The 26,677-nt window shown below is 42.5% G+C and overlaps 1 protein-coding gene across 1 annotated transcript in view; it reads right to left on the bottom strand.

The window, feature by feature from the left end:
• Positions 1-25,852, bottom strand: part of LOC139556644 (cGMP-dependent protein kinase 1-like) — a 30,846-nt gene extending 4,994 nt beyond the window's left edge. Inside the window, exons 1-20 of the mRNA XM_071370848.1 lie at positions 25,582-25,852; positions 16,042-16,131; positions 15,862-15,924; positions 15,601-15,733; positions 15,323-15,489; positions 15,072-15,185; positions 14,819-14,924; positions 14,647-14,710; positions 14,474-14,551; positions 11,371-11,459; positions 11,176-11,241; positions 11,039-11,086; positions 10,777-10,936; positions 5,073-5,209; positions 4,747-4,836; positions 3,884-4,025; positions 3,496-3,659; positions 3,289-3,405; positions 3,117-3,179; positions 2,943-3,018 (exon numbers count right to left, since the gene is read on the bottom strand). Coding sequence (XP_071226949.1) covers positions 2,943-3,018; positions 3,117-3,179; positions 3,289-3,405; positions 3,496-3,659; positions 3,884-4,025; positions 4,747-4,836; positions 5,073-5,209; positions 10,777-10,936; positions 11,039-11,086; positions 11,176-11,241; positions 11,371-11,459; positions 14,474-14,551; positions 14,647-14,710; positions 14,819-14,924; positions 15,072-15,185; positions 15,323-15,489; positions 15,601-15,733; positions 15,862-15,924; positions 16,042-16,129 — 1,965 coding nt within the window. The 5' untranslated portion in view covers positions 16,130-16,131; positions 25,582-25,852. The remainder of the gene's footprint in view (positions 1-2,942; positions 3,019-3,116; positions 3,180-3,288; positions 3,406-3,495; positions 3,660-3,883; positions 4,026-4,746; positions 4,837-5,072; positions 5,210-10,776; positions 10,937-11,038; positions 11,087-11,175; positions 11,242-11,370; positions 11,460-14,473; positions 14,552-14,646; positions 14,711-14,818; positions 14,925-15,071; positions 15,186-15,322; positions 15,490-15,600; positions 15,734-15,861; positions 15,925-16,041; positions 16,132-25,581) is intronic.
• Positions 25,853-26,677: the final 825 nt, after the last annotated feature.

The following is a 26,677-nucleotide window of genomic DNA, read 5'->3' on the forward strand; positions in this document are numbered from 1 at the left end:
GCCCTCTTCTGGCTGTGTCGGGTGAAGATTATAACAGAACAACGGTCAGATACTTAAGCTCTGAGGGTACTACTCTCACTGATACATTTCTTTCTGTTTTTAAGAACTGTAAACTCATTATTTTCTCTCTCTTTGATTAACATTTCTCATCATCTTCTGACACTACTAGCTTGCTCTCTTGGTACATTCCAGACCTGGGTTCAAATACTGTTTGAAATCAAATATTTTATCTGGTGCTTTATTGAAGTTGCCTGGCTTAATGGATCAATAGAATAATCAATACAATGCAAACCCCATCTGGCACTTTATGCAGGCTCGAACAAACACTCAAAGTATTTGAAAGATTTCAAATAGTATTTGAACCCAGATATGGAACCTTCCGCTACATTCTGCCATCATTGAAGTCTCATGACACTATGATGACATAGAAATGAACATGTTGTCATTACATCCATCTGTTCCAGCCATTGTTGGGTCCAAAGGAATCAGGTCACTAGATTATTGGATGTGTCTGTTGTACACCCACTGTCACTACTGGCTTGTGTCCCTGTGGAACGGAGGATTTACTCCCCAAGGCATATTTGTTCCCCAATCTGCGCCCCACTTTGCCTCATACCCAATTCTGGCTTTATCTTGGGAATTAAGTAAACTATACTGAGATATAATGCCAAGATCAACTGAATTGTATTTGTTTAAACTGATTGTCCCAATGGACCCTTCTCCTGAGGCACCTCATCATATTATCTAAAAGCTCAAATGGGATCACCCTCTCGAATAAGAACAGAATAAGAGAACAAAACTTTGTTGGGATAAGAAACAGCACTCAAACCCATCTAGCTATCCTAGATGTTCTGTTACACTGCTGCATATAGATCCAAGAGAACATACTGTACACCCCTTAGCATTAATGAATTTGTGTGAGTCATGTTGTTTTCAGCCTTAAAAAAAGACCACGGATGAGGAGAGAAGCTCTGTTGCTATATCAAGGCTGCTAAAGCCTTACTGGTACCAAACCTCTACAGCTTTCACATGAAAACAACTCTCATGTTATAAAAGGTCACCAACTCACTCTCACAATGCCACACTCATCCTGTCACCAAAGCCTGAACGTGACTGCCAACAACCATGTGCTAAAACACTTGAGACACGAGGCTGGACTCGCAAACCATACCTTGTGAACTCGTTGGTGATAACCAATGAATTGTAATGGTACCCTGATACAGAGCATGCAATACAGTGGGAGGTATTAAAGGCAAACACAATGGAATACAATGGAAGCGTTTCAGCCGACTATCAAATAAAGTAGGATTACGCAAGAATACCCTTATTGCTCTCAATAGGTATTACAGCCCTGAAAAGACTGATGCAATTAACAATAGTAATCAAAATCAATAAAAGTCCATTAACTAAATGGCAAAAAAATCGAGATTAGTAACCTAAAGCTAAAAGCAAACATAAGAACACAAGTCCCGTACATTTAGTATGGCTCTTACTACTGTTTGTGTGTAATGATCATAGTGTAATGAAACAGGCAGGGACAGTGAGCCCGTCCGTGGTGGGCGGCGAACCCTCAACCTTCTGGCCCGTAGCCCTGCATGGTATCGACTGTGCCACAAAAGCATGCTGAAGTGGCAAAGTCAATATCCATGTTTATAAACACAGTTATTTGTATTTGTGATCCCCGCCCCCACCAGTACATTTCTGACTGTCCGTTACCACTCAATCTGTAACATGAATGTTACTTGATCTTTATAAAGTGTGAAAACCTATTGCAGGAAAAATGTGTTCACTAAAAAGACAACAGCTGTTGAAAATAAATTTGGGTTGACTCGCGTCATTTGGGAAACTGTAGGGGTAAGAGTCCGCTGTGGTGTTAATACGTCGCTGCATCAAAACCTTTCTTGCGGTGGTGGACTGCTATGTTATAGGGGGAAAAAAAACCTGGTTCGAATCCAGCCCGTATCACAACCGGCCGTTATTGGGAGTCCCATAGGGCGGTGCACAATTGGCCAAGCGTTGGACGGTGTAGGCCGTCATTGTAAATAAGAATGTGTTCTTAACTGACTTGCCTAATAAAATAAAGGTTAAATTAAAATATTGAAAAAATGTAAATATAAGATGCTTCTAGCCCCTTCATATTAATGGTATATGTTCCTTTTCTATAAGTCTTACTATTCGAAAATCGTCTTAATTCTCGCTCCAAAAACTTTTGTACATATAACACACTGTGGCTGAGGAAAGACACTACTCCCAATATAAGTGAACCCCAAATCAATGTAGTTCTCATCCTATTTGCGCCTCTTCGATGGTCAAACGTCCCTGTCTGTTGTTCAGTGCTTTCCCGGGTATGGGGGCAGTAGATCTCTGGGTGCATCAGATTCACAACTGTCAGCGTCCATGCTAGCTGGGTTAGCAACAAATGTAGAATTACTGATGCTCACATTTGATGTGCTCGTGGAAGCAGAACAACTCGACAGGTGCAGGTGTAGTACTGCTGGTAGTAGCAGTACTACCAGTAGAGCTGGTATGTGTCTCTATAGAGGTGGGCCTTACTTTTTTATCATTTATCCGGAATGAGCAGCAGCTACGTTTGGCTACATACGGAATGTTATTGGAATTCCCGTGAGCGAGTAACGGTTAATGTGATTGGATGTTAATTACTTGACTAGGCTACATATTTGACATAGATGGTTTAAATTATTTATTTTTGGCAGTGAAACGAGGCTACTCAGGCGAGAAAAAAAAAATCTAAATAGACTATTTGAACATTTCAATCACATTTTTATTTGGCCTACCCCGGCGGATTGCGTATCCCAGTTTGGGAATAGCCGTTATAGACCGTATACTGTATAAACAAATGTCCCTATAAATGATAGTATTCATACCCATTTCTAAATCCTTCGAAGGACACCTTTAAAGTTACCTGCTGTGGCTAGACTGACCTTGCGTATGAGTCTGATTGTAGGAGCCTCCACCTGGCCCACACGCAGTTTGTGCCAGTTCATACTGCTGAACCACCTAGAGGGGAACACAGGAAATGGGGAGCGGGTGAGAGTCCTCAGAGAGAGACCAAATAATGGGTCATATACACTGGACGGTTGGGTTATCATTGTTACCTGTGATGGCGTACATCTTTAATCCCATTCTTGGTGTTTCCCAGCCTCTGACCCGGCCGAGGCCTATGGGCCATAACACAACATCAACAACCAATCAAAACACTTACACTTAACTGAGACAGAGTTAGAACAGCACCTAACACCCCAGAACACAGGGTGGCCCATCTCTCACCTGCACAGTTTACTGATGAGGGACTTGGCCCCCTCGCCCATGTAAGGGGGGAACTTGAGCACCCCGTCCAAAATTTTAGGGTAGATCTTAGCGGGCTCAGAACTGGAGAATGGAGGGCTGAAAGGTAAAACAGTATTTTAGATAATACTTTACTAAAATGAAGAATTGAAGCTGCTTTAAATCTTTCTGTGCGGACGTGTATAGTACCTCCCCACCAGCAGCTCATAGACCAGGATACCCAGGGACCAGAAGTCAGCAGCGAAGTCGTGTCCCTGGTTCTGGATGATTTCTGGGGCCATGTATTCCGGAGTACCACAGAATGAGTAGGTCTTATCACCGTGCACTAACTCCTTAGCAAAGCCAAAGTCCACCTAGGTGTAAAAACACACACATTCAAACACAGAGTTATGAATGCCTAAACTATTTGGGGTCGCAAGTACATAGTCTCTTGTGACATACGTTAACGTTCATAGCTGGCCAGTTCACATGCAAGCAAGATTTGCTTCTGGATACTGAGATTAGAAGGCACGTACACAGAAACATGTGACAAGAGATAAAAAGCAGTGAAAGAGGGAAAGCGTAGGGTAGCACCTACCAGTTTAACGTAGCCCTTGGCATCCAGCATCAGATTCTCAGGCTTGAGGTCTCTGTACATGATGCCCTTCTTATGGAGGTAGGCGTAGGCCTCCACTACACAGGCAGTGCAGAATACAGCAATGGGCTCATCAAAACGTCCACTGTAAAAAACAGAGACAATGCAGATAATACAGTTTTGACCTTAATTAAATGTCTTGAAGAATCTACAACCTCAGTTGTGTTTATCTCAATGAGAAGACTTAGGGGGATTTCACTCCAAAATGGTTTGGTTTGTTTTTTTCCCAAACTCTGGTGTATTTACCCCCTTAGTTCGGCACTTCGGAGCGCACTAAAAGAGTGCATCATGGTTCACTCAAAAACGGTGGTCTCGGTTCGATTTAATTCTACTGTGGTGTGGTTCGCTGCTGGTGAGAACGCAGTCCGGACCAAACACAGGAAAAGAACCAGAGTCGCACATTATTATCGGTTGTTGAACTCCCAGCATTTGATGAAATGCACACAGCATCATTGCTTCAGATCTCAGAAAACATTCTGTGAGGAGCAACGCATTTATGAGTGCATCAGATGCTCCCGCAATTTGTTGGAAAACCAAAGCGAAAGTAATATGAAGATTGTAATCATAAATGGATAAATATGAAGATTATAATCATAAATGGAGAAACGTGAGAATGTTTGTCCAATAGCAAATGACTTGCATGGACACGTGGTTTTGTTGAGACATTTTTGTTCATTTGACATTTGGCAATGTGAAACCAATGGAATCAAATTTAAAAAAAAATACAATGTAACAAAGAGTCAAACTCTGACTCTATAGCTCAAAACTATGTGTGAAAACGCCCTTAGTCAGCCGTGTTTCCTCACACTTCTTTGAGCTTGGTCCAGATCTCCCCTCCTACACAGAACTCCATAATCATGTAGATGTAGCGAGTGTCTTTGAAGGCAAAATGGAGCCTGAACATCAAGAGAAAGAAAACAGGGTTAAAGCTGGTACAGTATCCTCAGTCCTCCTGGAGCTTTGAGGGCTACAGCAGTGTCTACTGATTTACCTTTATATTTCATGGTACTTAAGTGACCAAGGAAAGCCATCGATTGACAAGGGAAGAAAGAGGATTTAAGTGTGAGCTTAAATAATGATGCTTGGATGTTAAAGGTTAGAGGTCAGCGGTCACCTAGCACCCCACAATCACCTGACAATGAAGTCACTCGTGATGGCTTTGAGGATCCTCTTCTCAAACAGGACGTGCTCCTCCTGTCGCTTGGCAACAATGTGTTTCTTACTGACCCGCTTCATGGCAAAGTACTTTCCATGATGCAAAGTGGTCACCTGCGGAAAACAACAGTAACAACAACAAAAACAGTTATAAACTCTATGCTTGGGGTCATTGTCCATTTGGAAGACCCATTTAACATTGAAATGAACTTTCTATCACGTTAAAGGGGACAGTAATCTTTCATCAGTTGATAATACGAAAATTGTGTGATCTGTCTTATTAGACTTCAGTGCAGCCTTTGCTGCTTCCATTAAAGATCCATATGTTTTTTCAGCAATATGTTATGATCAATGGATCATAACATATTGTTATGTTTTCTGTGTCTACTAATGACTTTATACTGACCTTGAACAAAGCCTGTGTGTCCATGTACGCTGACGACTCAACAGTATACATGCCAGCTGCATCACTAAAACAGATAACTGACACCCTTAACCCTTGTGTTGTGTTCGTTTCATGTTAATTAATTCTGTGTTCCCGGTCCAAAATGACATTATAGCTAATTACAAATCTATAATAATACATATATTATCATCTAACGTTGTGTTAGATCTTTTCATCAACTTAAGTTCTTGTGACAATTACAAGCTTTGAACTTCTATTTGCTATTTATGGCCTGGAGGTCTCATTGACCTGAGTTCATACAACTCGTTTTTGACTATAGCAAATACTCAGACGAAACATATTGTGCTATTTGTCACATGCTACTTTGTGTCGAAGTTTAACAAGTACATTTGTTTTTGAAATCATTTGAGTCTCAGAGTTTATTATAGTCCAAGGGACAGGCAAAAGGTAAGTCAAGGCAGGCAAAGTGTCGTAATTCAAATCAGATTCAGGCAGGTACAGGACGGCAGGCAGGATCAGGGTCAGGACAGGCAGAAAGGTCAGAACTGGGAAGACTAGGAAAAACAAAAACTAGAGCACAGGAAACACGGGAACACGTTGGTGGGACTTGATGGGACAAGATGAACTGGCAACAGACAAACAGAAAATGCAGGTATAAATACACAGGGGACAATGAGGGGAGATGGGAGACACCTGGTGGGGGATGGAGACAAGCACGAATACAAGTGAAACAGATCAAGGGTGTGACAAATATTTTGTCCTGCATGAGACTAATGATGATTCGAAAAAAGTCGATTGAACGGCATGATCGCCGCTTTGTTTTTTTGCGCAGGCTTTACACATTCCAATAGTCTCTAGATAGCAATAGATAATGCCTCAAATTTCACAGCGGCATACCCTTTGTGGCAGTAATGCACCCTAAAAAAAATCCATGCCTTTTACAGCCCGGAGTTCTGCGTGGTGCCCTTCTCCCTGAGTGTGCGTCGCAATCTGAAGCGTCTCTCACTCACACGGCTCTCTGTCACGGGTCTTTCTCACAGGCTACAAGCTAAGACAGACACATCAGGGACGCAACTGCATTACGAGGTGCATATTGAAGATATTGGAAGAAACTTTCACATTTACTTTGTCAGCCAACAAGAAGCGTAGGCCTAACGAACAGCAAAAGCACTATCCTATGTCAATCTACGATCCCCCATCGTGCAAAAGTCTACCTATACTATTCAGTGCGAGAAATAAACTAAAAAAATTTATCTTCCCCATACTTGAAACTCACACGCTACGAATATATGCTAGTTAGGCTCCACACCCCTTGTAAAGTGGATTAATGTGCTTAATTTTAAGTTATTTGGACACTTTTGTTGTGATACAAACCTTATGTAAACATATAGGCCTATGGGCTAGGCTACATGCGGTGTGCGACTATGATTGAAAAGTCACACAAAAAAGGCATTGTTGGGCATCATTCACAAGTGATAATATATAATTCACAAGTGATAGGCTAATATTGTCACCCATCAGACTATTATTGACTTAATCTTGTCTTTACATATACTAAATAATATGGTGACATTTGTTTTGATTTAGAATGGACCATTATCATGCACCTGTATCAAAACAGGTGCAGCGGGAAAGAATACATGTCATCTATGAAATTAAATAGCGACAGGAGGACGCTTTTCCCTGTGGTTTATTTTCATGCCAGCCAGGTAGGCTATGTGCTTAAAATTAGGAAAGTTGACAAATAAATATAGTAGGCCTAGCCTATAGAAAGCTGATGGGATCCTCCTCTTTTTATTAGCGGACATTACTCTGCATAGCCTATAGAAATGTTGCGCAACATGAGCTCATGGGCTCTCATGGAGTGTTTGATTGGATTTTCGAATAAATTTGCATTGATGTCAGAATGATTGGAGGGACAATAGAGTGCTGAGTACCAGGCAGTTTGTACGTTTGGTACGCTACTAATGACCGGCAGCAGATTCACAGCTTGGAGAAGCCTAATTACTGTGACTAAACCGTCATATGGAATTTGACTGCCTTCATGACTCGTGACCGCCGGTGTGGCGGTAATATGGTCACCGCAACAGCCCTAACCTCAACCCAATTGAGATGGTTTGCGATGATTTGGACTGCAGAGTGAAGAAAAAGCAGCCAACAAGTGCTCAGTATATGTGGGAACTCCTTCAAAACTTTTGGAAAAGCATTTCTCATGAAGCTGGTTGAGAGAATGCCAAGAGTGTGCAAAGCTGTCATCAAGGCAAAGGGTGGCTACTTTGAAGAATCTGTTTAAATAATTTATTTAACACATTTTTGGTTAATACATGATTCCATATGTGCTTTTTCATAGTTTTGATGTCTTCACTATTATGCTACAATGTAGAAAAAAGTTTAAAAAAAAAAAAAAAAAACCTGGAATGAGTAGTTGTGTCCAAACTTTTGACTGGTACTGTAAGTATTCACAACCCTGAGTGAGTACATGTTAGAATCACATTTGGCAGCAATAGCAGCTGTGAGTCTTTCTGGGTTCGTCTCTAAGAGATTTGCACACCTGTATTGTACAATCTTTGCCCATTATTATTTTCAAAATTATTCAAGCTCTGTCAAATTGGTTGCTGATCATTGCTAGACAACCATTTCCAAATCTTGCCATACATTTTCAAGCAGATTTAAGTCAGAACTGTAACTGAGCAATTCCAGTATGGATTTACCCTTGTGTTTTAGGTTATTGTCTTGCTGAAAGTTTAATTATTCTCCCAGTGTCTGGTGGAAAGCAGACTGAACCAGGTTTTCCTCTAGGATTTTGCCTGTGCTTAGCTCCATTCTGTTAATTTTTTATCGTCAAAAACTCCTCAGTCCTTAACGATAACTAGCATACCCATAACATGATGCAGCCATCACTATGCTTGTAAAATAGAGAGTGGTACTCAGTAATGTGTTGTATTGGATTTGCCCTAAACGTAAGACTTTGTATTCAGGACAAAAAGTTAATTGCTTTGCCACATTTTCTTTTGCTTTAGTGCCTTGTTGTGAACAGGGTGCATTTCTTTGAACATTTTTATTCTGTACAGGCTTTCTTCTTTTCACTGTGTCAATTAGGTTAGTATTGTGGAGTAATAGCCATTCAACTCTGTAACTGTTTTAAAGTCATCACTGGCCTCATGGTGAAATCCCTGAGCGTTTTCCTTCCTCTCTGGCAATTGAGTTAGCAAGGACTCCTGTATATTTGTATTGACTGGGTGTATTGATGTCACGCCTACTCCCGCTCCCCCTCTCCAGCGCACGTCATCGCCAATCTACTAACCACCAGCCCTGGCAACCATTACAACGCACACCTGCTATCCATCATTACGCACACCTGGACTTCATCATCACCTTGATTTACCTCTCCTTTATTTAGCCCTCAGTAGCCTCAGTCTTCAGGCAGTATTGGTTTGTTTTGATTCACGGTCTGTACGCTTGTCATGTTTTCTTTATCTGCATTTATCATTAGTGAACTCACCTTCTGCACCTGCTTCCTGGCGTATACGGAACAATTGATACACGATACAAGTGTAATTAATAACTTCACCATGCTCAAAGGGATATTCAATGTCTGCTTTTTTGTTTTTACCCATCTACCAGTAGGTGCCCTTCTTTGCGAGGCATTGGAAAACCTCCCTGGTCTTTGTGGTTGAATCTGTTTTTGAAATTCACTAATCGATTAAAGGATCTTACAGATAATTGTATGTGTGGGGTACAGAGATGAGGTAGTCATTCAAAAATCATGTTAAACACTATTATTGCACACAGTGAGTCTATACAACTTATGTGACTTGCTAAGCAAATATTTACTCCTGAACTTAGTTAGTCTTGCCATAAGAAAGAGGATGAATACTTATTGACTCATGGCATTTCAGCTTTTCATTTTTTATTACTTAGTAAAAATGTCTAAAAACATAATTCCACTTGGACATTATGGTGTATTGTGTGTAGGCCAGTGACAAAAATCGCAATTTTATAAAAATTTTATTCAGGCTACAAAATTTGGAAAAAAGGTGTGAATACTTTCTGAAGGCGCTTTGAATATCTCCAAACCTAAATGCATACTTTTTGGGAGAAATAAGCCTACATCTCATCTGGATCTATCATTGAATAATGTGGCTATTGAGCAAGTTGAAGAAACTAAACTGCTGGGTGTCACCCTAGATAGCAAGCTATCATGGTCAAAACATATAAACTCAATGCCACTAAAATGGGAAGAGGTCTGTCTGTGATCAGGCGTTGCTCGGATTTCTTGATATCTCAGTCAACCAGACAGGTCCTACAGTCCAGTAAAGGGGGCTTTACTATTCTTAGGTAGTGGGTTTTGTGATGAACAAGCCATCTGATTCCATGAATGATGGAACTGAGTTTGCCTTTTTGACCAAAATGTTATTTAAAGTGCTCCAAAGCTTTTTACTATCATTCACCTTTGCTTTAATCTTATATTTTCTTCTTCTTTTTATTCACATGATTTCTCAATTTGCAGTACGTTTGCTAATCGGTTGTGCTGCCAGATATATTTGCCATACCTTTTGTCTCATCCCCCTCAACCATACAATTTTTCCCCCCTCATCAATCCACGTGGATTTACCTGTTTTTACAGTCATTTTCTTAATGGGTGCAGACCACCAAATATTCTTTACATCATCAACATAAGAATCACCTACAAAACGTATTGTACTGTATGACCGCTTATACATGTGTTGAAGATACCGAACTGTCTGTTCAAGGAGTTGGCACACAGCTCGGACACTCATCGATATCACACAAGACATGCAGCCAGAGGTCTATTCACAGTCCCCAGGTCCAGAATAGAGGCTGGGAAACACACATTATTAAATAGAGCCATGACTAAATGTAACTCTCTGCCAACCCCAGGTAACTAATGCTAGCAATAAAACCAGATAAAATAACACCTTACGAAACGACAGGGACTGTGAAGAGACACAGAAATTTGTATGCATGTTGTATTGTATTATGTATTGACTATCTTAAGATGAGTTAACTCGATGTGGGTCGCTCTGGATGGGAGCGTCTGATGAATGGCTACATTGTAATGTAAATGGGGTGTTATGTATTTACATATATTATGTATTTAATGTTGTGTTGTTTCCTGTTTGGACCCCAGGAAGAGTAGCCACTGCATCGGTAGCAGCAAATTGGGGATCCTAATAAATATTAAATACTTAATCGGTTGGTTTCAGCCTCTAACTTGCCAAACACAACTACAACACCAAACTCACACACATACCAGTTCAACGCGACCAAACCCTCCCACTCCGAGAGTGACAGGTTCTCCCTGGTAACGCCCCTCCTGGTACAGTACAGGGATCAGGTCCTTCAGTCTCAGAGAGGAACTAGGACTGGTCTTCTCTGGAGCATCTGGCTCCTCCAAAACCTTAGAGCTGATGCTGGAACACAGACAACAGTTACACAGCTTGACTAAAGTGGTGAAAATAGAACTAGGAGGAGAAGGGTACTGCTAAAAGGGGCAAGAGTGTCTTTGTACTCACTCATCATGGAGCTCCAGGTGTTCAATGGGGATCGTCTCCTCAAACACCCTAGAAGTGTAACATAACAGACCATTAGTCATTCAATCAATCCATAAACCAATCGATTAAGAAATGTAATATTACTTGTTCAGACTCACTCCTTATCGATGGAGAAGCAGGTCACAGGGCCAACAGCAGTACATGTTGCAGTCCTCAGGATTTCACTGCAGGTTACATACAGATCCAGACTTATGAGCAGCCACACTAACTAATAGCTACTGCACACCAGGGTCATTTTAATGAACATCATGACGTCTATTTATAGCCTTAGCTACTAATGTATCCATGGTTACCGTATCAGGGCCAATTCCCCGAAATGCTCCCCTTTGCCCATCTTGCGAATCTGTTTCTCCTGCCCATTCAACTTCTTAGTCACCTTGACCTGAGGGCAGACACACACAAGTGCCCACGTGCACGTACACACATCCGCACACACACATACGCAGGCATTATTAGCACGCACACATACACACACACATTTTTGTCATTAGTAAACCCATGGGTTGGTAAGCACAGTTAGGATTGTATTGTAGTATTGTATTGTAGACTCCAATCCTCCACCAGTGTAGTAAGTTGTTGTTCACTATGATCATCAAACAAAGGGTGTACAAAAACAGTGGAGTCTTACTTGCAAACATTAGCACGCATTTAAAGTTAAACAGCTACTCACGCTGGAAATGTGTATCACCCAATTAATATAGTTGATTTACTTGCATGTGACCAAACACTAAATTGTAGCTGGTCCCATCAGATAACATGATACGGTACAAGTTAGCTCTATGCTAACTTCACCAGGTGGCAGTGATTACATCCTGGCACAACTTCTGCTTCCAGCCCATAAAAGATCTTAGATTTTCAAGAAATAGATCAACCTTAGCCACTAGAGGGATATTTTAAATCTACAAAATCAAGGTGTACTTGTTCTGTTGGTCTGTAACAAAATATGATGTGAAATATTGCACTGATGAATCCTTGACTATACAAATATTTGCATATATGACAAAATCCACATGTTTGTGTATCTGTTTCAAACACCCCCATGTGCCTTTTTAGAAAAAAATATAAATTAGGTCCTTACAAGAAAGTTTGTTGTACATTGTTTGAAAAAACGAAGAGCCTTATGGATTTTTCAAATAGCAGTTATGTAGGCTATAGCTATCATTATCACTTCTAGGTGCCACATACTGCTAAAGCGATTGACTTATAATTGATAGTGTTTTTTTATCTCAGGTTCGAGCCCAGTTAGCATCAACATTTTTTGTTGAGGAAAAAATTTAAGTGGATAATTATAATAATGCATTTGTATTGATTATGGATCCCCCAGCAGCTACTCTTCGGTGTTTCGGCAAAATTAAGGTAGTTATACAATTTTAAAAACATTACAATACATTAATAACAGATTACACAACACCTTAAATGGGTGCCCTCTGGCCACTACTCCACTACCACATATCTATAACACAAAATCCATGTGTATGTGTGTATATAGTGCATATATTATCATGTAAGTGTGTGCATGTGTCTGTGCCTATGTGTGTGTCTCTTCACAGTCCCCGCTGTTCCATAAAGTGTATTTTTACCTGTTTTTCAAAATCTGATTCTACTGCTTACATCTGTTACCTGATGTGGAATAGAATTCCATGTAGTCATGGCTAAATGTAGTACTGTGCACTTTTTGGCCATCAAGGAAAACACTGTCTGGCGCAAACCCAACACCTCTCATCACCCCGAGAACACCATCCCCTGTGGGGATGTTTTTCATCGGCAGTGACTGCGAAACTGGTCAGAATTTAAGGAATGATGGATGGTGCTAAATACAGGGAAATTCTTGAGGGAAACCTGTTTCAATCTTCCAGAGATTTGAGACTGGGATGGAGGTTCATCTTCCAACAGCATACTGCTAAAGCAACACTTGAGTGGTTTAAGGGGAAACATTTAAATGTTTTGGAATGGCCTAGTCAAAGCCCAGACCTCAATCCAATTGAGAATCTGTGGTATGACTTAAAGATTGCTGTACACCAGCGGAACCCATCCAACTTGAAGGAGCTGGAGCAGTTTTGCCTTTAAGAATGGGCAAAAATCACAGTAGCTAGATGTGCCAAGCTTATAGAGACATACCCCAAGATACTTGCAGCTGTAATTGCTGCAAAATATAGCTCTATAAAGTATTGAATTTGGGGGGTTGAATAGTGATGCATGCTCAAGTTTTCAGTTTTTTTGTCTTATTTATTGTTTGTTTCACAATAAAACATATTTTGCATCTTCAAAGTGGTAGGCATGTTTTGAAAATCAAATGATACAAACCCCCCAAAAATCTATTTTAATTCCAAGTTATAAGGCAACAAAATAGGAAAAATGCCAAAAATTTCGAAAAGCATTAAACATTTATGGCAATTTAGCTACCTAGCTCGCAGTTGCTAGCTAATGTGTCCTATTTCGCTAGCTTGCTGTTGCTAGCTAATTCGTCCTGGGATATAAACATCGAGCTGTTATTTTACCTGAATTGCACAAGGTCCTCTACTCCGACAATTAAGCCACACATAAAACAGTCAACCGAATCGTTTCTAGTCATCTCTCCTCGTTCCAGACTTTTTCTTCTTTGGACTTTATATGGCGATTGGCATCTAACTTTCATAGTTACCATGACAACGACTGACCTCAGTTCGTCTTTCAATCACTCACCTGGGTATAACCAATGAGGAGATGGCACGTGGGTATCTGCTTCTATAAATCAATGAGGAGATGGGAGAGGCAGGACTTGCAGCACTTTCTGAGCCACAATTAGAAGCAACTTCTATTTTAGCGCCTGGCAACAGAGACGCTCTATTTTATCGCCTGGCAACGGGACGCGAGCGTTGTGGTCAGCATGTCAGTCCTGCGACCCCAGCGCTTATGATAAAATCAACAGCACAAAACCGAAGATGTTGATCTGTTTTAAACAATTGAACTTTTGTCATCATGTTTACTACATAGCCATCTGTAAATAGCCCATCCAACTACCTCATCCCCATACTGTATTTATTTATTTATCTTGCTCCTTTGCACCCGAGTATCTCTACTTGCACATTCATCTTCTGCACATTCTACCATTCTAGTGTTTAATTGCTATATTGTAATTACTTCGCCACCATGGCCTATTTATTGCCTTACCTCCCTTAACCTAACTCATTTGCATATAAATGAATATAATATCTTCATTTACGATGACAGTAAATGAAGTAAACTCACAGATTTTTCTCACTAGTTTAACCATTAAGAGATTTAAAATAAATTCTTCAGCACAATTTAACTAGGTGCTCTAGAAAGAGCTCCCATAGTGACTGTGTAGCAGCCCATTTGTGTGTCATAACTTTAATAGTTTTGGATCACTGTAACCAACAAACATGTCCCCTGTACCTCTCCTTTGAGAATGATGTAGAACGTGTTGCCCTCTGCCCCCTCACGTACAATGACATCATTGTTCTGGTACTTCACCTACAAGAAGGAACAGATATCATATGGATTTGGATGTTAATGCTCTGGAAAATGTATCTAGTATGGGGAGGTGTGTCAAATGGCTGAGTACAAACCTCCTCCATGGAGTCAATTATCTTAGAGAGCTGACTGTCATTTAGGGCCTTCAGAGTCCGAGACCTGATACGTAAGCATATCAGAGCAGAATTAGAAGAGTGTGCGGGTGGGTGGGTGCATGTGCGTGTGACCAAGAGAGTGCAAGTTGGAAGGTTAAGTGTGTAAACTCACGTTTTTAGGAAGCCCATTAGCTGTTCACGTTTCTTCTTGGACTTGTTGGTCATGATGGTTCTATACATCTGTCTCTCCATAAACCACAGACGCACCACTGTCTTGGCTACGACGATGGGAGTGAGGGGGACAATTCATTCATAACAACAAGCAATATTCGGTACAGCACACATGCATAATACAGAATGTAGGAAGGTACACAGTTACCATATTGTGTACTTCTCAATATCCACATTTTATAATACCATCTCACCTTTGACTGTGGCTGTGCGTTTGCAGTTATACAGAATAGCCAACTCTCCAAAAACATCCCCACAGGTCAGGGTTCGAAGGTTACAATCTGCTTGACTGACAAGGAGCTCACCCGCTGAAGAGAGAGATAGAGGGGGGACATTGAGGGGTGAGGGTTATCATTTAATTGGGAATAGTAAGCAGACATAGCAACCCTTATTTGGGAAATGTTTGTTGTGTATCTCCGTATATGGTTGAGAAATTGACACATACCTGCTACGATGTACATGCTGTCTCCCTCAGTGCCCTCCTTGATTACATCATTTCCTGGTTTGAAGTCGATGGCCACCAGGAGCTCCACCATCATGGTGATCTGCTCATCGTCAAGGCGTCTCAGGAAGTCATTCTTCTGGATGGCCTTGACGATCAGACTCGTCTCACTGTGGAAAGAGACATACTGTATATATTCACACCAGCATACTCTACTGACGTCACATAACACATGATACTGTACATATCATGATGCTGCATGCATAGCCTTAGCCAATCACCTGACGGTCTTCTTGACTTTAGTCTTCATGATCTCCAGCTGATCCTCTGGGATTGGCTCAGGGGCCATGACAGCCGCTCTGCTCTTCCTGACCACAAGTCCCCCTTCATCACTGATCCTCTGATCAGGGAACTCTGGAATAGATACAATCCACACACAGGACATAGGGTTAATATACATGCTGCTCTTTGGTTAGTGATCTGACACAAATGGCTGCCGTTCGTCACCCAGTGGGTTGCCATAGTCACATTTAGCACTTTACCCAGGTCATGGTAATGACTCTGTAGCTCCTGCAGTAACTTCTCCGTCTCCTGCAGTCTTCTTTCTACAGGTGAAAGGAGACCATTGGTTGTGATAGTTGTGGTTTAGATCATGGTTTATTTTATGGCTGTAGTCTTGGTTGTGATCATAATCATGGTCAGGGTCGTGGTTGTGGTTGTACCCAGGTCCTTGTTGTGGTTCTGCAGCTCCTGGTTGATCAGGGTCTGTTTCTCCAGCTGCTGCCTCAGCTCCTCCACATGGCACTCCATGGCTGAGGGGAGGGGTAGAGGATGTGTGAGGAGTCACAGGATGGAAAACAAATGAACATGTAGGCTTACACACAAAATGTAAGCGCTTATGCACACATGTACTCACACTCATACCAGCTGCATAAAACATGCACCCACCCACGCATGCGCACGCACTCGCGCACACACCACTGCCTCATCTGTCATTAAACTGGCACACAGCCAGCATTCAGCGAGAGGTCTCTACACTGTCATCATGAATAATGCACACAAATGATGGGCTACCAACAGGAGGTACTGTAAATACCATCACACCCTGGGAAGACGACGCATATAGAAACTGTTATCACTAACGCAAAGTCCTGTCCTAATTAAATGGTCACGTTGTGTTTATATTCACTTAAACACTTAAACACGTGACTCTAATATTTGTGTACCTTTTGGCAGTCTCATAAATCAGACAATTGTTTCCGAAATCAAAGCTACCTTTTGGTGTGTGCAGGAATAATTTGCTGGTGCATGTCTTAAACACAAACCCACTCTCTCATGCGATCACTAATTGTTTGTGTTTTCTTGAATGTGTCTGTGCATATACAGTACATCTCCCTGGGCCATTCATGTGTATGAGTATGCATGTACACGCTAGCAGGGACACACACACAGCTGTGAACAAAAAGTCCTACCCAAATACACGGATCAGTTTACAATTGCACTGATTGCGAGGGCTAATTTAGTAGTCAATAAAAAACTGCTTTGGTCTCTGACAGAGCATCCATGCAAACAAATCACAGGGTTAGCCTAGCACACACATCCCCATCAAATCTAGTTTTATCTGTCACATGCGCCGAATACAACAGGTGTACACCAGTGGAGGCTCCACAGAGGAGGAAGGGGAGGACCATCCTCCTCAGTGAAATTTCCTAAAAAAGATAAACATTAGAAACATTAAAAAAGTTATAATTTTTAGGTACAACTATACTAAATATATTCATATGTCACCAAATAATTGAGTAAAATACACAGTTTTGCATTGAAAGTCTACAGTAATTTCAACAGCACTGTCTGGGGTAGCACCATGGTGTAGCCGGAGGACAGCTTGAAGAACCCCTTTCATTCTCTGGGGTACACAGAAAAGGTGCGAATTAAAAGTGAGGGTCGCAGTGATGCCAACTTAGCAATTTTGTTGCTAGATTTAGCAACTTTTCAGACTACTCTGGCAACTTATTTTTCAAACAGCACCTAGCAACAAATTTTGCTACTTTTAAAAATGTATTTTGAACTTTTAGCAACTTTTGAAAAGTGACTCAAACGCTAAAATGCACGTATTTTCCCTCTAAATGACACAAAAACGATTTTCTCTGTCACACACTCAGTCACAACACACGTGCCTGGCTGCAAAAGTGCATTGTGAGTGAAGTCAGCAGCAGGCCAGCAGCAATTTCAGCAAATTGCAGATCATTGTTGGCTGACGGCAGCAGCAGTAGTACGGGTTCGACGAGCCAAACCCAATGACTATAGTTGGTCACGAATGTTTGATCTTGAACAGAACTTACACCATCAATCAACATGTCTCAATCAAAATTGTACAGCCAGAAGTACAGAAAAGAGTGGGAGTCTGTACATTAAATGTCAAATCATATTTTTCGCTGAGATGGCCAGTCATTTTGAGTAACAACCTGCCTGCCTCTAGCAACTTACCCTGAAAATTAGTTGGCAACACTGGAGGGTCGACCTCTGCCTGAGATCAGTTTCATGAAGGATGAAAAAGTGAGGGCGTTCAATTTCAACTGGTATCAATAGTATAGCTGGTTAACAGGGAGCTTTTCATCAAGCCACCTGTATTGCTGGCCTTGCCTGCTTTTTGGAAAGTCTGAGCCTTGGTCGAAAGGTGTGTACAGTGACCTGAAGAACATCGTTTGTTCAGCTAAACAGCAAAACAAAAGCAGGGAGCGTATGAATGCCCACGTATCGAACTTGTGACTGTCTTTTCCGAATGATTTGATAGCGTCCATCGCATCATGCATGAAAATGTAGATTAAAGAGAGAGGTTGACGCAGCGCATTTTTTCACGTTTGCTCAAGTAGGCTTTCCACTTTCCTCCAGTATTTATTTAGCAAAGATGACAACACATAATCAGTCCGGACAGACCCAAGCAAAATCTCTACACCTAAACATCAGAAATCTAACATGCTGTATGGGATGAAAATGAGACTGTTTTTCAGTCTGATCAACTGTAGGCTGCTAATAAGAGCAGCTGCATAATGTTACATCTTATCTGCCCTGTTCATCTGTTCAGGGTAAACTAATTGGTAACGTTAAGTATTTATAGTCCATTTATGTGTCAGGAGAAAATGTGAACGTGATCAAATTTAGTTTATATTCAAAATTGGGCTGGCTAGGCTGCCTATATGTTTTTAATCCAAAATGAATCAGTCAACATAATAGTGATGACAGATGTGAGTACATTTTTTGTAAGGCCAACAGTTGCATAGGCCTGCATGATGCAAACATGCATTAAGCAAGCTCAGCCCTGTGAGTTCTGTTGTCTGGGTAGAGGAAATCCCCCTCCTAATCCGGTCTAAATATAATTTATATGAACAAATATAAGGTAGCTGCAGTTTGACAGGGGTTTCATCCCCTCAGGGCAAGGAGTTTTTTATAACCATGTGACCTGATTAGGAAAAAATGGTCCCATCATAGCCCATATGAAACCTTTTTACAACTGATTAATCACTGTCATACCTTATAGGGTTCAGAGTTTTCCTAGTTAGGTTAACATATAAGGAAAAACTCCAGGACCTAGGGGGTAAAAATTGCCCCACCACTCTGGGACCTATGGTGCCACCAGTCTGCTTGCAGTTGTCTGTTATCGTCAGGTATGTGGATAATCAGGGCTGTATTCAGCAACGTTTTTTGGCCTACTTTGAAGTGGGTGAGATGCGCAGTCTGTGTTTGACTTCATAGAGAAACTCGTTGTCCAAACCTACGATGGCATAGCTATAAGGAATGTATCTGCTATTTTATTTACAGCTAAGTCCCCTCCTGTTCCTTGATTAAGAGGCGATGACCACTCCACTCCACTACCATTGTCAACTCTCTCATGACATGAATTTAAGCCATGTCTCACGTGCCCGCTCATCCACTGGCACATTGAATGTTTCCTCTCCAAGCACTTTGAGTACCCCTATCAATTTTAGCTCATTATTGTATGTAGTCAGTCACATACACAAAAACAATCACATTATTACACATCAATGATTTTACTCCTTGCTTGGACAAACTCATTCTTAGCTCTTTTGTCTAACTCTATAGTGTATTATTGTTTTTTGTTTTCCCAGTCAAATCCTGTCCTGTACTGGTCAAGCCTCTGAACACCTCAACTCCTGCATCATACCCTCATTACATCCCTGCTGTGATCTCTGTCCAACACTGTGTAAGTAGCCCTCTCATTCCTATTCCCCATAATATTGTACTATAAATGTCTCTATTAAATGCTTTGTGTTAAAAGACTTGGTCTTTGACGATTTTTGAAACACACTTTGCTGTCTCCCATCCTCCTCAATGTTTCAATTCACCCATCTCCGCTAGTGTAGACCTTACAGTGAAATGCTTACTTACAAGCCCTTAACCAACAATGCAGTTTTAAGAAAAATAAGTGTGAGGAAAGTATTTACTGTAAGTTAAAAATAAAGAAGAAAATAGAAAAATAACAAGTAATTAAAGAGAAACAATAAAATAACAGTAGCGAGGCTATATACAGGGGGTACCAGTACAGAGTCAATGTGCGGGGGTACCGGTTAGTCGAGGTAATATGTATATGTGGGTAGAGGTAAAGTGACTATGCATAGATAATAAACAGTGACAAGGAGCAGCGTAAAATAGTCCGGGGAGCCATTTGATTAGCTGTTCAGGAGTCTTATGGCTTGGGGGTAGCAGCTGTTGAGGAGCCTTTTGGTCCTATACTTGGCGCTCCAGTACCACTTAATGTGTGGTAGCAGAGAAAACAGTCTATAACTTAGGTAACTGGAGTCTCTGACAATTTTATGGGCTTTCCTCTGACACCGCCTGGTGTAGAGGTCTTGGATGGCAGGAAGCTTGGCCCCAGTGATGTACTGGGCCGTACGGACTACCCTCTGTAGTGCTTTGCGGTCGGAGGCCGAGCAGTTGCCATACCAGGCGGTAATGTAACCAGTCAGGATACTGTCAATGGTGCAGCTGTAGAACCTTTTCAGGATCTGAGGACCCTTGCCGAATCTTTTCCGTCTCCTGATGGGTATTAGGCGTTGTCATGCCCTCTTCACGCTGTCTTGGTGTGTTTGGACCATGATAGTTTTTTGGTGATGTGGACACCAAGGAACTTGAAGCTCTCAACCTGCTCCACTACAGCCCCGTCGATGAGAATGGGGGCTTGCTCGGTCATCCTTTTCCTGTAGTCCACAATCATCTTCTTTGTCTTGATCACGTTGAAGGAGTGGTTGTTGTCTTGGCACCACACGGCCAGGTCTCTGACCTCCTCTCTATAGGCTGTCTCATCGTTGTCTGTGATGAGGCCTACCACTGTTGTGTCGTCGGCAAACTTAATGATGGTGTTGAAGTCGTGCTTGGCCATGCAGTCCTGGGTGAACAGAGAGTATAGGGGGGACTGAGCACACACCCCTGATCCAGTATCAGAGGGAGGTGTTTAGTCCCAGGGTCCTTAGCTTAGTGATGAGCTTTGAGGGCACTATGGTGTTGAACGCTGAGCCATGAGTATGTTGACCTGTTTAAAGCTCTTATTCACATCGGCTACGGAAAGCAAGATCACACAGTCGTCCTTAACAGCTGATGCTCTCATGCATGCTTCAGTGTTGCTTGCCTTGAAGCGAGCATAGAAGTCATTTAGCTCGCCTGGTAGGCTCGTGTAACCGGGCAGCTTATGACTGTGCTTCCCGTTGCAGTCCTTAATAGTTTGGAAGCCCTACCACATCCAACGAGCGTCAGAGCCAGTGTTGTACGATTCAATCTTAGTCCTGTATTGGCGCTTTGCCTGTTTGAGGGCAGTCGGAGGGCATAGTGAATAGCATAGTGGGATTTCTTATAAGCATCCGGGTTGGAGTCCCGCTCCTTAAAAGCGGCAGCTCTACCCTTTAGCTCAGTGCGGATGTTGCCTGTAATCCATGGCTTCTGGTTGTGGTATGTACGCACGGTCACTGTGGGAACGACATCATCGATGCACTTATTGATGAAGCCAGTGACTAATGTTGTGTACTCGTCAATGCCATCAGAAGATTCCCGGGAACATTTTCCTGTCTGTGCTAGCAAAATAGACCTGTAGCTTAGCATCTGCGTTAACTGACCACTTCCGTATTGAGCGAGTCACTGGTTACTTCCTGCTTGATGATGGCGCTGGAGGGGAAGGCTGCCATCTTTCGGCTCTTAACCAACCATGCTACTTTGATGGGTTTTTCGATTTGTTCGTAATTTGTTTTATACATAATGTTGCTGCTACCGTCTCTTATGACCGAAAAGAGCTTCTGGACATCAGAACTGCGATTGCTCACCTCAAACTGGACGAAGAGTTCTTCTTCAATGAGTCGGACAGGAGGGAAATAATGCAGATATCCGACCAGGCCCAGATCCCCGTTAATCACTGGAAAAGGAAATGGAGATTTCACGAAAGAGAGTGGCTAATCTGCCCTTGCCTTCCGTCCTGCTAGCTAACGTTCAATCGCTTGCAAATAAATGGGACGAACTGAAAGCACATTTATCCTACCAATGGGACATTAAAAACTGTAATATCTTGTGTTTCACAGAGTCGTGGCTAACATGCAGCTGGCGGGTAATACACTCTAAGGCAGGACAGAACAGCAGCCTCTGGTAAGACACGGGGCGGGGGCCTATGCATTTAAACAACAGCTGGTGCACGATATCTAAGGTATCTAAGTCTTGAGGTATTGCTCGCCTGAGTTAGTGTGATCTCCAGCTTATCATGAGATACTCTATCTTCCTCGAGAGTTTATCTGTATTTTTCGTCACTGTGGACATACCACCACAGACCGATGCTGGCACTAAATCCGCACTCAATGAGCTGTATACCGCCATAAGCAAACAGGAAAACGTTCATCCAGAGGCGGCGATCCTAGTGGCCGGGGACTTTAATGCAGGTAAACTTAAATCAGTTTTACCTAATTTCTTTCAGCATGTTAAATGTACAACCAGAGGGAAAGAAATTCTAGACCACCTTTACTCCGCACAAAGCTCTAGCCTCACCAACCATTTGGCAAATCTGACCATAATTCTATCCTCCTGATTCCTGCTTACAAGCATAAATTATAGCAGGAAGCACCAGTGACTATAAAAAATTGGTCAGATGAAGCAGATGCTATATGACTGTTTTGCTAGCACAGAGTGGAATATGTTCCGTGATTCTTCCGATGGCATTGAGGATTACATCACATCAGTCATCACATCAGTCACTGGCTTTATCAATAAGTGCATCGAGGATGTCGTCCCCACAGTGACGGTACGTACATACCCCAACCAGAAGCCATGGATTATAGGCAACATTCACACTGACCTAAAGGGTAGAGCTGCGGCTTTCAAGGAGCGGGAATCTGACCCGGAAACTTATAAGAAATCCCGCTATGCCCTCCGACGAACCATCAAACAGGTAAAGTGCCAATACAGGACTAAGATCGGATCTTACTAAACTGGCTCCGATGCTAGTCGGATGCGGCAGGGGTTACAAACCATAACAGACTACAAAGGGAAGCACAGCCGTACGCTGCCCAGTGACACGAGCCTACCAGACGAGCTAAATTACTTCTACACTTGCTTCGAGGCAAGTATCACTGAAACATGCAAGACAGCATCAGCTGTTTAGGACGACTGTGTGATCACGCTCTCTGCAGCGAATGTGAGTAAGACCTTTAAACAGGTCAACATTCACAATGCCACAGGGCCAGACGGACTACTAGGACGTGCACTCTAAGCATGCGCTGACCAACTGGCAAGTGTCTTTACTGACATTTTCAACCTCTCCCTGTCTGAGTCTGTAATACCAACATGTTTCAAGCAGACCACCATAGTCCCTTTGCTCAGGAACACTAAGGTAACCTGCCTAAATGACTACCGACCCGTAGCACTCACGTCTGTAGCAATGAAATGTTTTGAAATGCTGGTCATGGCTCAAATCAACAGCATCCTCGTGGACACCCTAGACCCACATACCGCCCCAACAGATCCAACGTCTCTCCTTTATTTTCAAGTTTTCCACTCCGCTAGCAAGCACCTCGCCTAAATAGGTGTGCGTTTCTTTTTCCTCTACATGGTTCACATCAAACACCATTATCCCAGAAACCCTAGACCCACTCCAATTTGCATAGTGCACCAACAGATCCACAGATGATGCAATCTTTATTGCACTCTACACTGCCTTTTCACACCTGGACGAAAGGAACACTTATGTGAGAATGCTATTCATTGACTATAGCTCATCTTACAAACACCATAGTGCCCACAAAGCTCATCACTAAGCTAAGGACCCTGGGACTAAACACCTCCCTCTGCAACTGGATCCTGGACTTCCTGATGGGCCGCCCCCAGGTGGTAAGAGTAGGTAACAACACATCTGCCACGCTGACCCTCAACACGGGAGCCCCTCAGGGGTGCGTACTGAGTCCCCTCATGTACTCCCTGTTCACTTATGACTGCACGGCCAGGCAGAACTCCAACACCATCATTACGTTTGCTGATGACACAACAGTGGTAGGCCTGATCACCGACAACGATGAGACAGCCCCCTGCCCCCTCTGGAACACTGGTGCTACTCTCTGTTATTATCTATGGATAGTCACTTTAATAACTCTACCTACATGTACATATTACCTCGACACCGGTGCCCCCGCACATTGACTCTGTACTGGTACCCCCTGTATATAGCACTGCTATTGTTATTTAGTGCTGCTCTTTAATCATTTATTATTCTTATCTCTTACTTTGAGGTATTTTCTTAGCTGAATTGTTGGTTAAGGGCTTGTAAGTAAGCATTTCACTAAGGTCTGCACCTGTTGTATTCGGCACGTGTGACAAATACAATTTGATTTAGTTTTTGATTGTAAGCAGGAATCAGGAGGATAAAGTTATTGTCAGATTTGCCAAATGGAGGGCGAGGGAGATCTTTGTACGCATCTCTGTGTGTGGAGTTATTGTGGTCTAGAGTTATTTTTCCTCTGGTTGCGCATGTAATGTGCTGGTAGAATTGAGTTCAAACGGATTTAAGTTTCGCTGCATTAAAGTCCCTGGCCACTAGGAGCACCGCCTCTAGATGAGAATTTTTTTGTTTTCTTATGGCCTTATGCAGCTCGTTGAGTGCGGTCTTAGTGCCAGCATTGGTTTGTGGTGGTACATAGATAGCTATGGAAAATATAGATGAAAACTCTCTTGCTAAATAGTGTGGTCTACAGCTTATCATAAGATTCTCTACCTCAGGCGAGCAAAACCTTGAGACTTCCTTAATATTACATTTCGTGCACTAGCTGTTTTAGAAAAATAGACAGACAGCCACCCCTTGTCTTCCCAGAGGCAGCTGGTCTATCTTGCCGATGCACCGAAAACCCAGCCAGCTGTATGTTATCCATGTCGTTGTTCAGCCACGACTCAGTGAAACATAAGATATTCCAGTTTTTTAATGTCCCGTTGGTAGGATAGTCTTGATCGGAGCTCATCCACTTATTATCCAATGGTTGCACATTGGCTAATAGGACTGATGGTGGAGGCGGATTACCCACTCGCCGTCGGATCCTTACAAGGCACCCCGACCTACATCCCCAATATATCGGTCTCTTCTTCATGCGAATGACGGTGATTTGGGCCTTGTCGGGTGTCTGAAGTAAATCCTCTGCGTCCGACTCGTTAAAGAAAAAATCTTTGTCCAGTATGAGGTGAGTAATCGCTGTTCTGATATCCAGAAGCTCTTTTCGGTTAAAGGAGACGGTAGCAGAAACATTATGTACAAAATAAGTTACAAAGCAAACACAATAGCACAATTGGTTCAGAGCCAGTGAAACGGCAGCCATCTCCTCCGATGCCATCCCGCACTGCCTAGCGCCCGCTCTTCACGTGACCCCAATTACCTTTACTTCACCCTGAACATTGGACAGGGCAGAGATTAGACATGGTATTACAGTGATTGTAAAGTCACCCAGCAAACACCTAACAGAAATAAAGTAGATTAAGAGGCTACATTTTCCACTCTGTAATTATAGACAAAACTATTTCATTTCTAAATGGAAAATATGAATTCATTGGTGTGAAGTGTATGTCAGTCATGTTTAAAAAGTCCACTGGCCCCAAGCCAGCCACTACAGTCACAACCCGAGGTCATTAAAACTAGATGCACATAGTTGCAACTGGGTTCTGATGTTGCTCCAACAGGTCTCATTTTGGAACAAATACATTGATGCTACAGGGGAAAAGACTTAAGTTAGACTCACCTGTAGTCTGTGAAGAGAGGAGGGGTAGGACGGAGGGTGAGTCTGTGTAGCTGCTAGGGTGACCACATGGATCTTCATATGAGGTTCAAGACCTTCCTCCAGCACTCTGTAAATCCAGCTAAGGATAAGTGTTGTGTAGGTCCTGTATCAGGCTTTCTCCACCTGTAGCTTGAAGGGAAATCCTATTCAGAGTCCACTCACTTGTACACACACTGACTCCTATCTCTATTCAGAGTCCACTCACTTGTACACACACTGACTCCTATCTCTCTGTTTACCTACTATTACCTAATCCTGTATTTTTCCTCTCTCTGATCTCACCTGGCTCCCCCCATACTTCGTACTCTTACTTCTCTATCTCCCTTTCTTCCACTCCCCCTGTCTCTCCTTATCTGTGTCTGCTCAGCAGCTCCAGTGTTGGATCATTAACCAGACCCCAGAGGCACCTCCTATCACACAAGATAGAGGATGACAGAGTAGAACCGAGGAGGATGGGTGGGAGGGAGGGAGGGAGGGAGGGAGGGAGGAGAAAAAGTGCAGGAACTCAGGGAGGTTGAAATAGAGGGGGGGCTAGGAAAAGAATAAGAGATGGAGGGGGGAAATTAAGGGGAGGGCAGAGGAGCGTGGAACAGGGAAAGGAAGAAGGAGTGGGAGGGAAAGGTTACAGGGGGGTCCGCTCTACACCATGCTCTCTCTCATAGAGGGGGAGAGCGGGAAGTCAAATCATCAAAATCAAATCAAGTTTATTTTATATAGCCCTTCGTACATCAGCTAATATCTCGAAGTGCTGTACAGAAACCCAGCCTAAAACCCCAAACAGCAAGCAATGCAGGTGTAGAAGCACGGTGGCTAGGAAAAACTCCCTAGAAAGGCCAAAACCTAGGAAGAAACCTAGAGAGGAACCAGGCTATGAGGGGTGGCCAGTCCTCTTCTGGCTGTGCCGGGTGGAGATTATAACAGAACATGGCCAAGATGTTCAAAATGTTCATAAATGACAAGCATGGTCAAATAATAATCAGGAATAAATGTCAGTTGGCTTTTCATAGCCGATCATTAAGAGTTGAAAACAGCAGGTCTGGGACAGGTAGGGGTTCCA

Source organism: Salvelinus alpinus, chromosome 27 (assembly GCF_045679555.1).
Source record: "Salvelinus alpinus chromosome 27, SLU_Salpinus.1, whole genome shotgun sequence".
NCBI classification, from domain to species: Eukaryota; Metazoa; Chordata; class Actinopteri; order Salmoniformes; family Salmonidae; genus Salvelinus; species Salvelinus alpinus.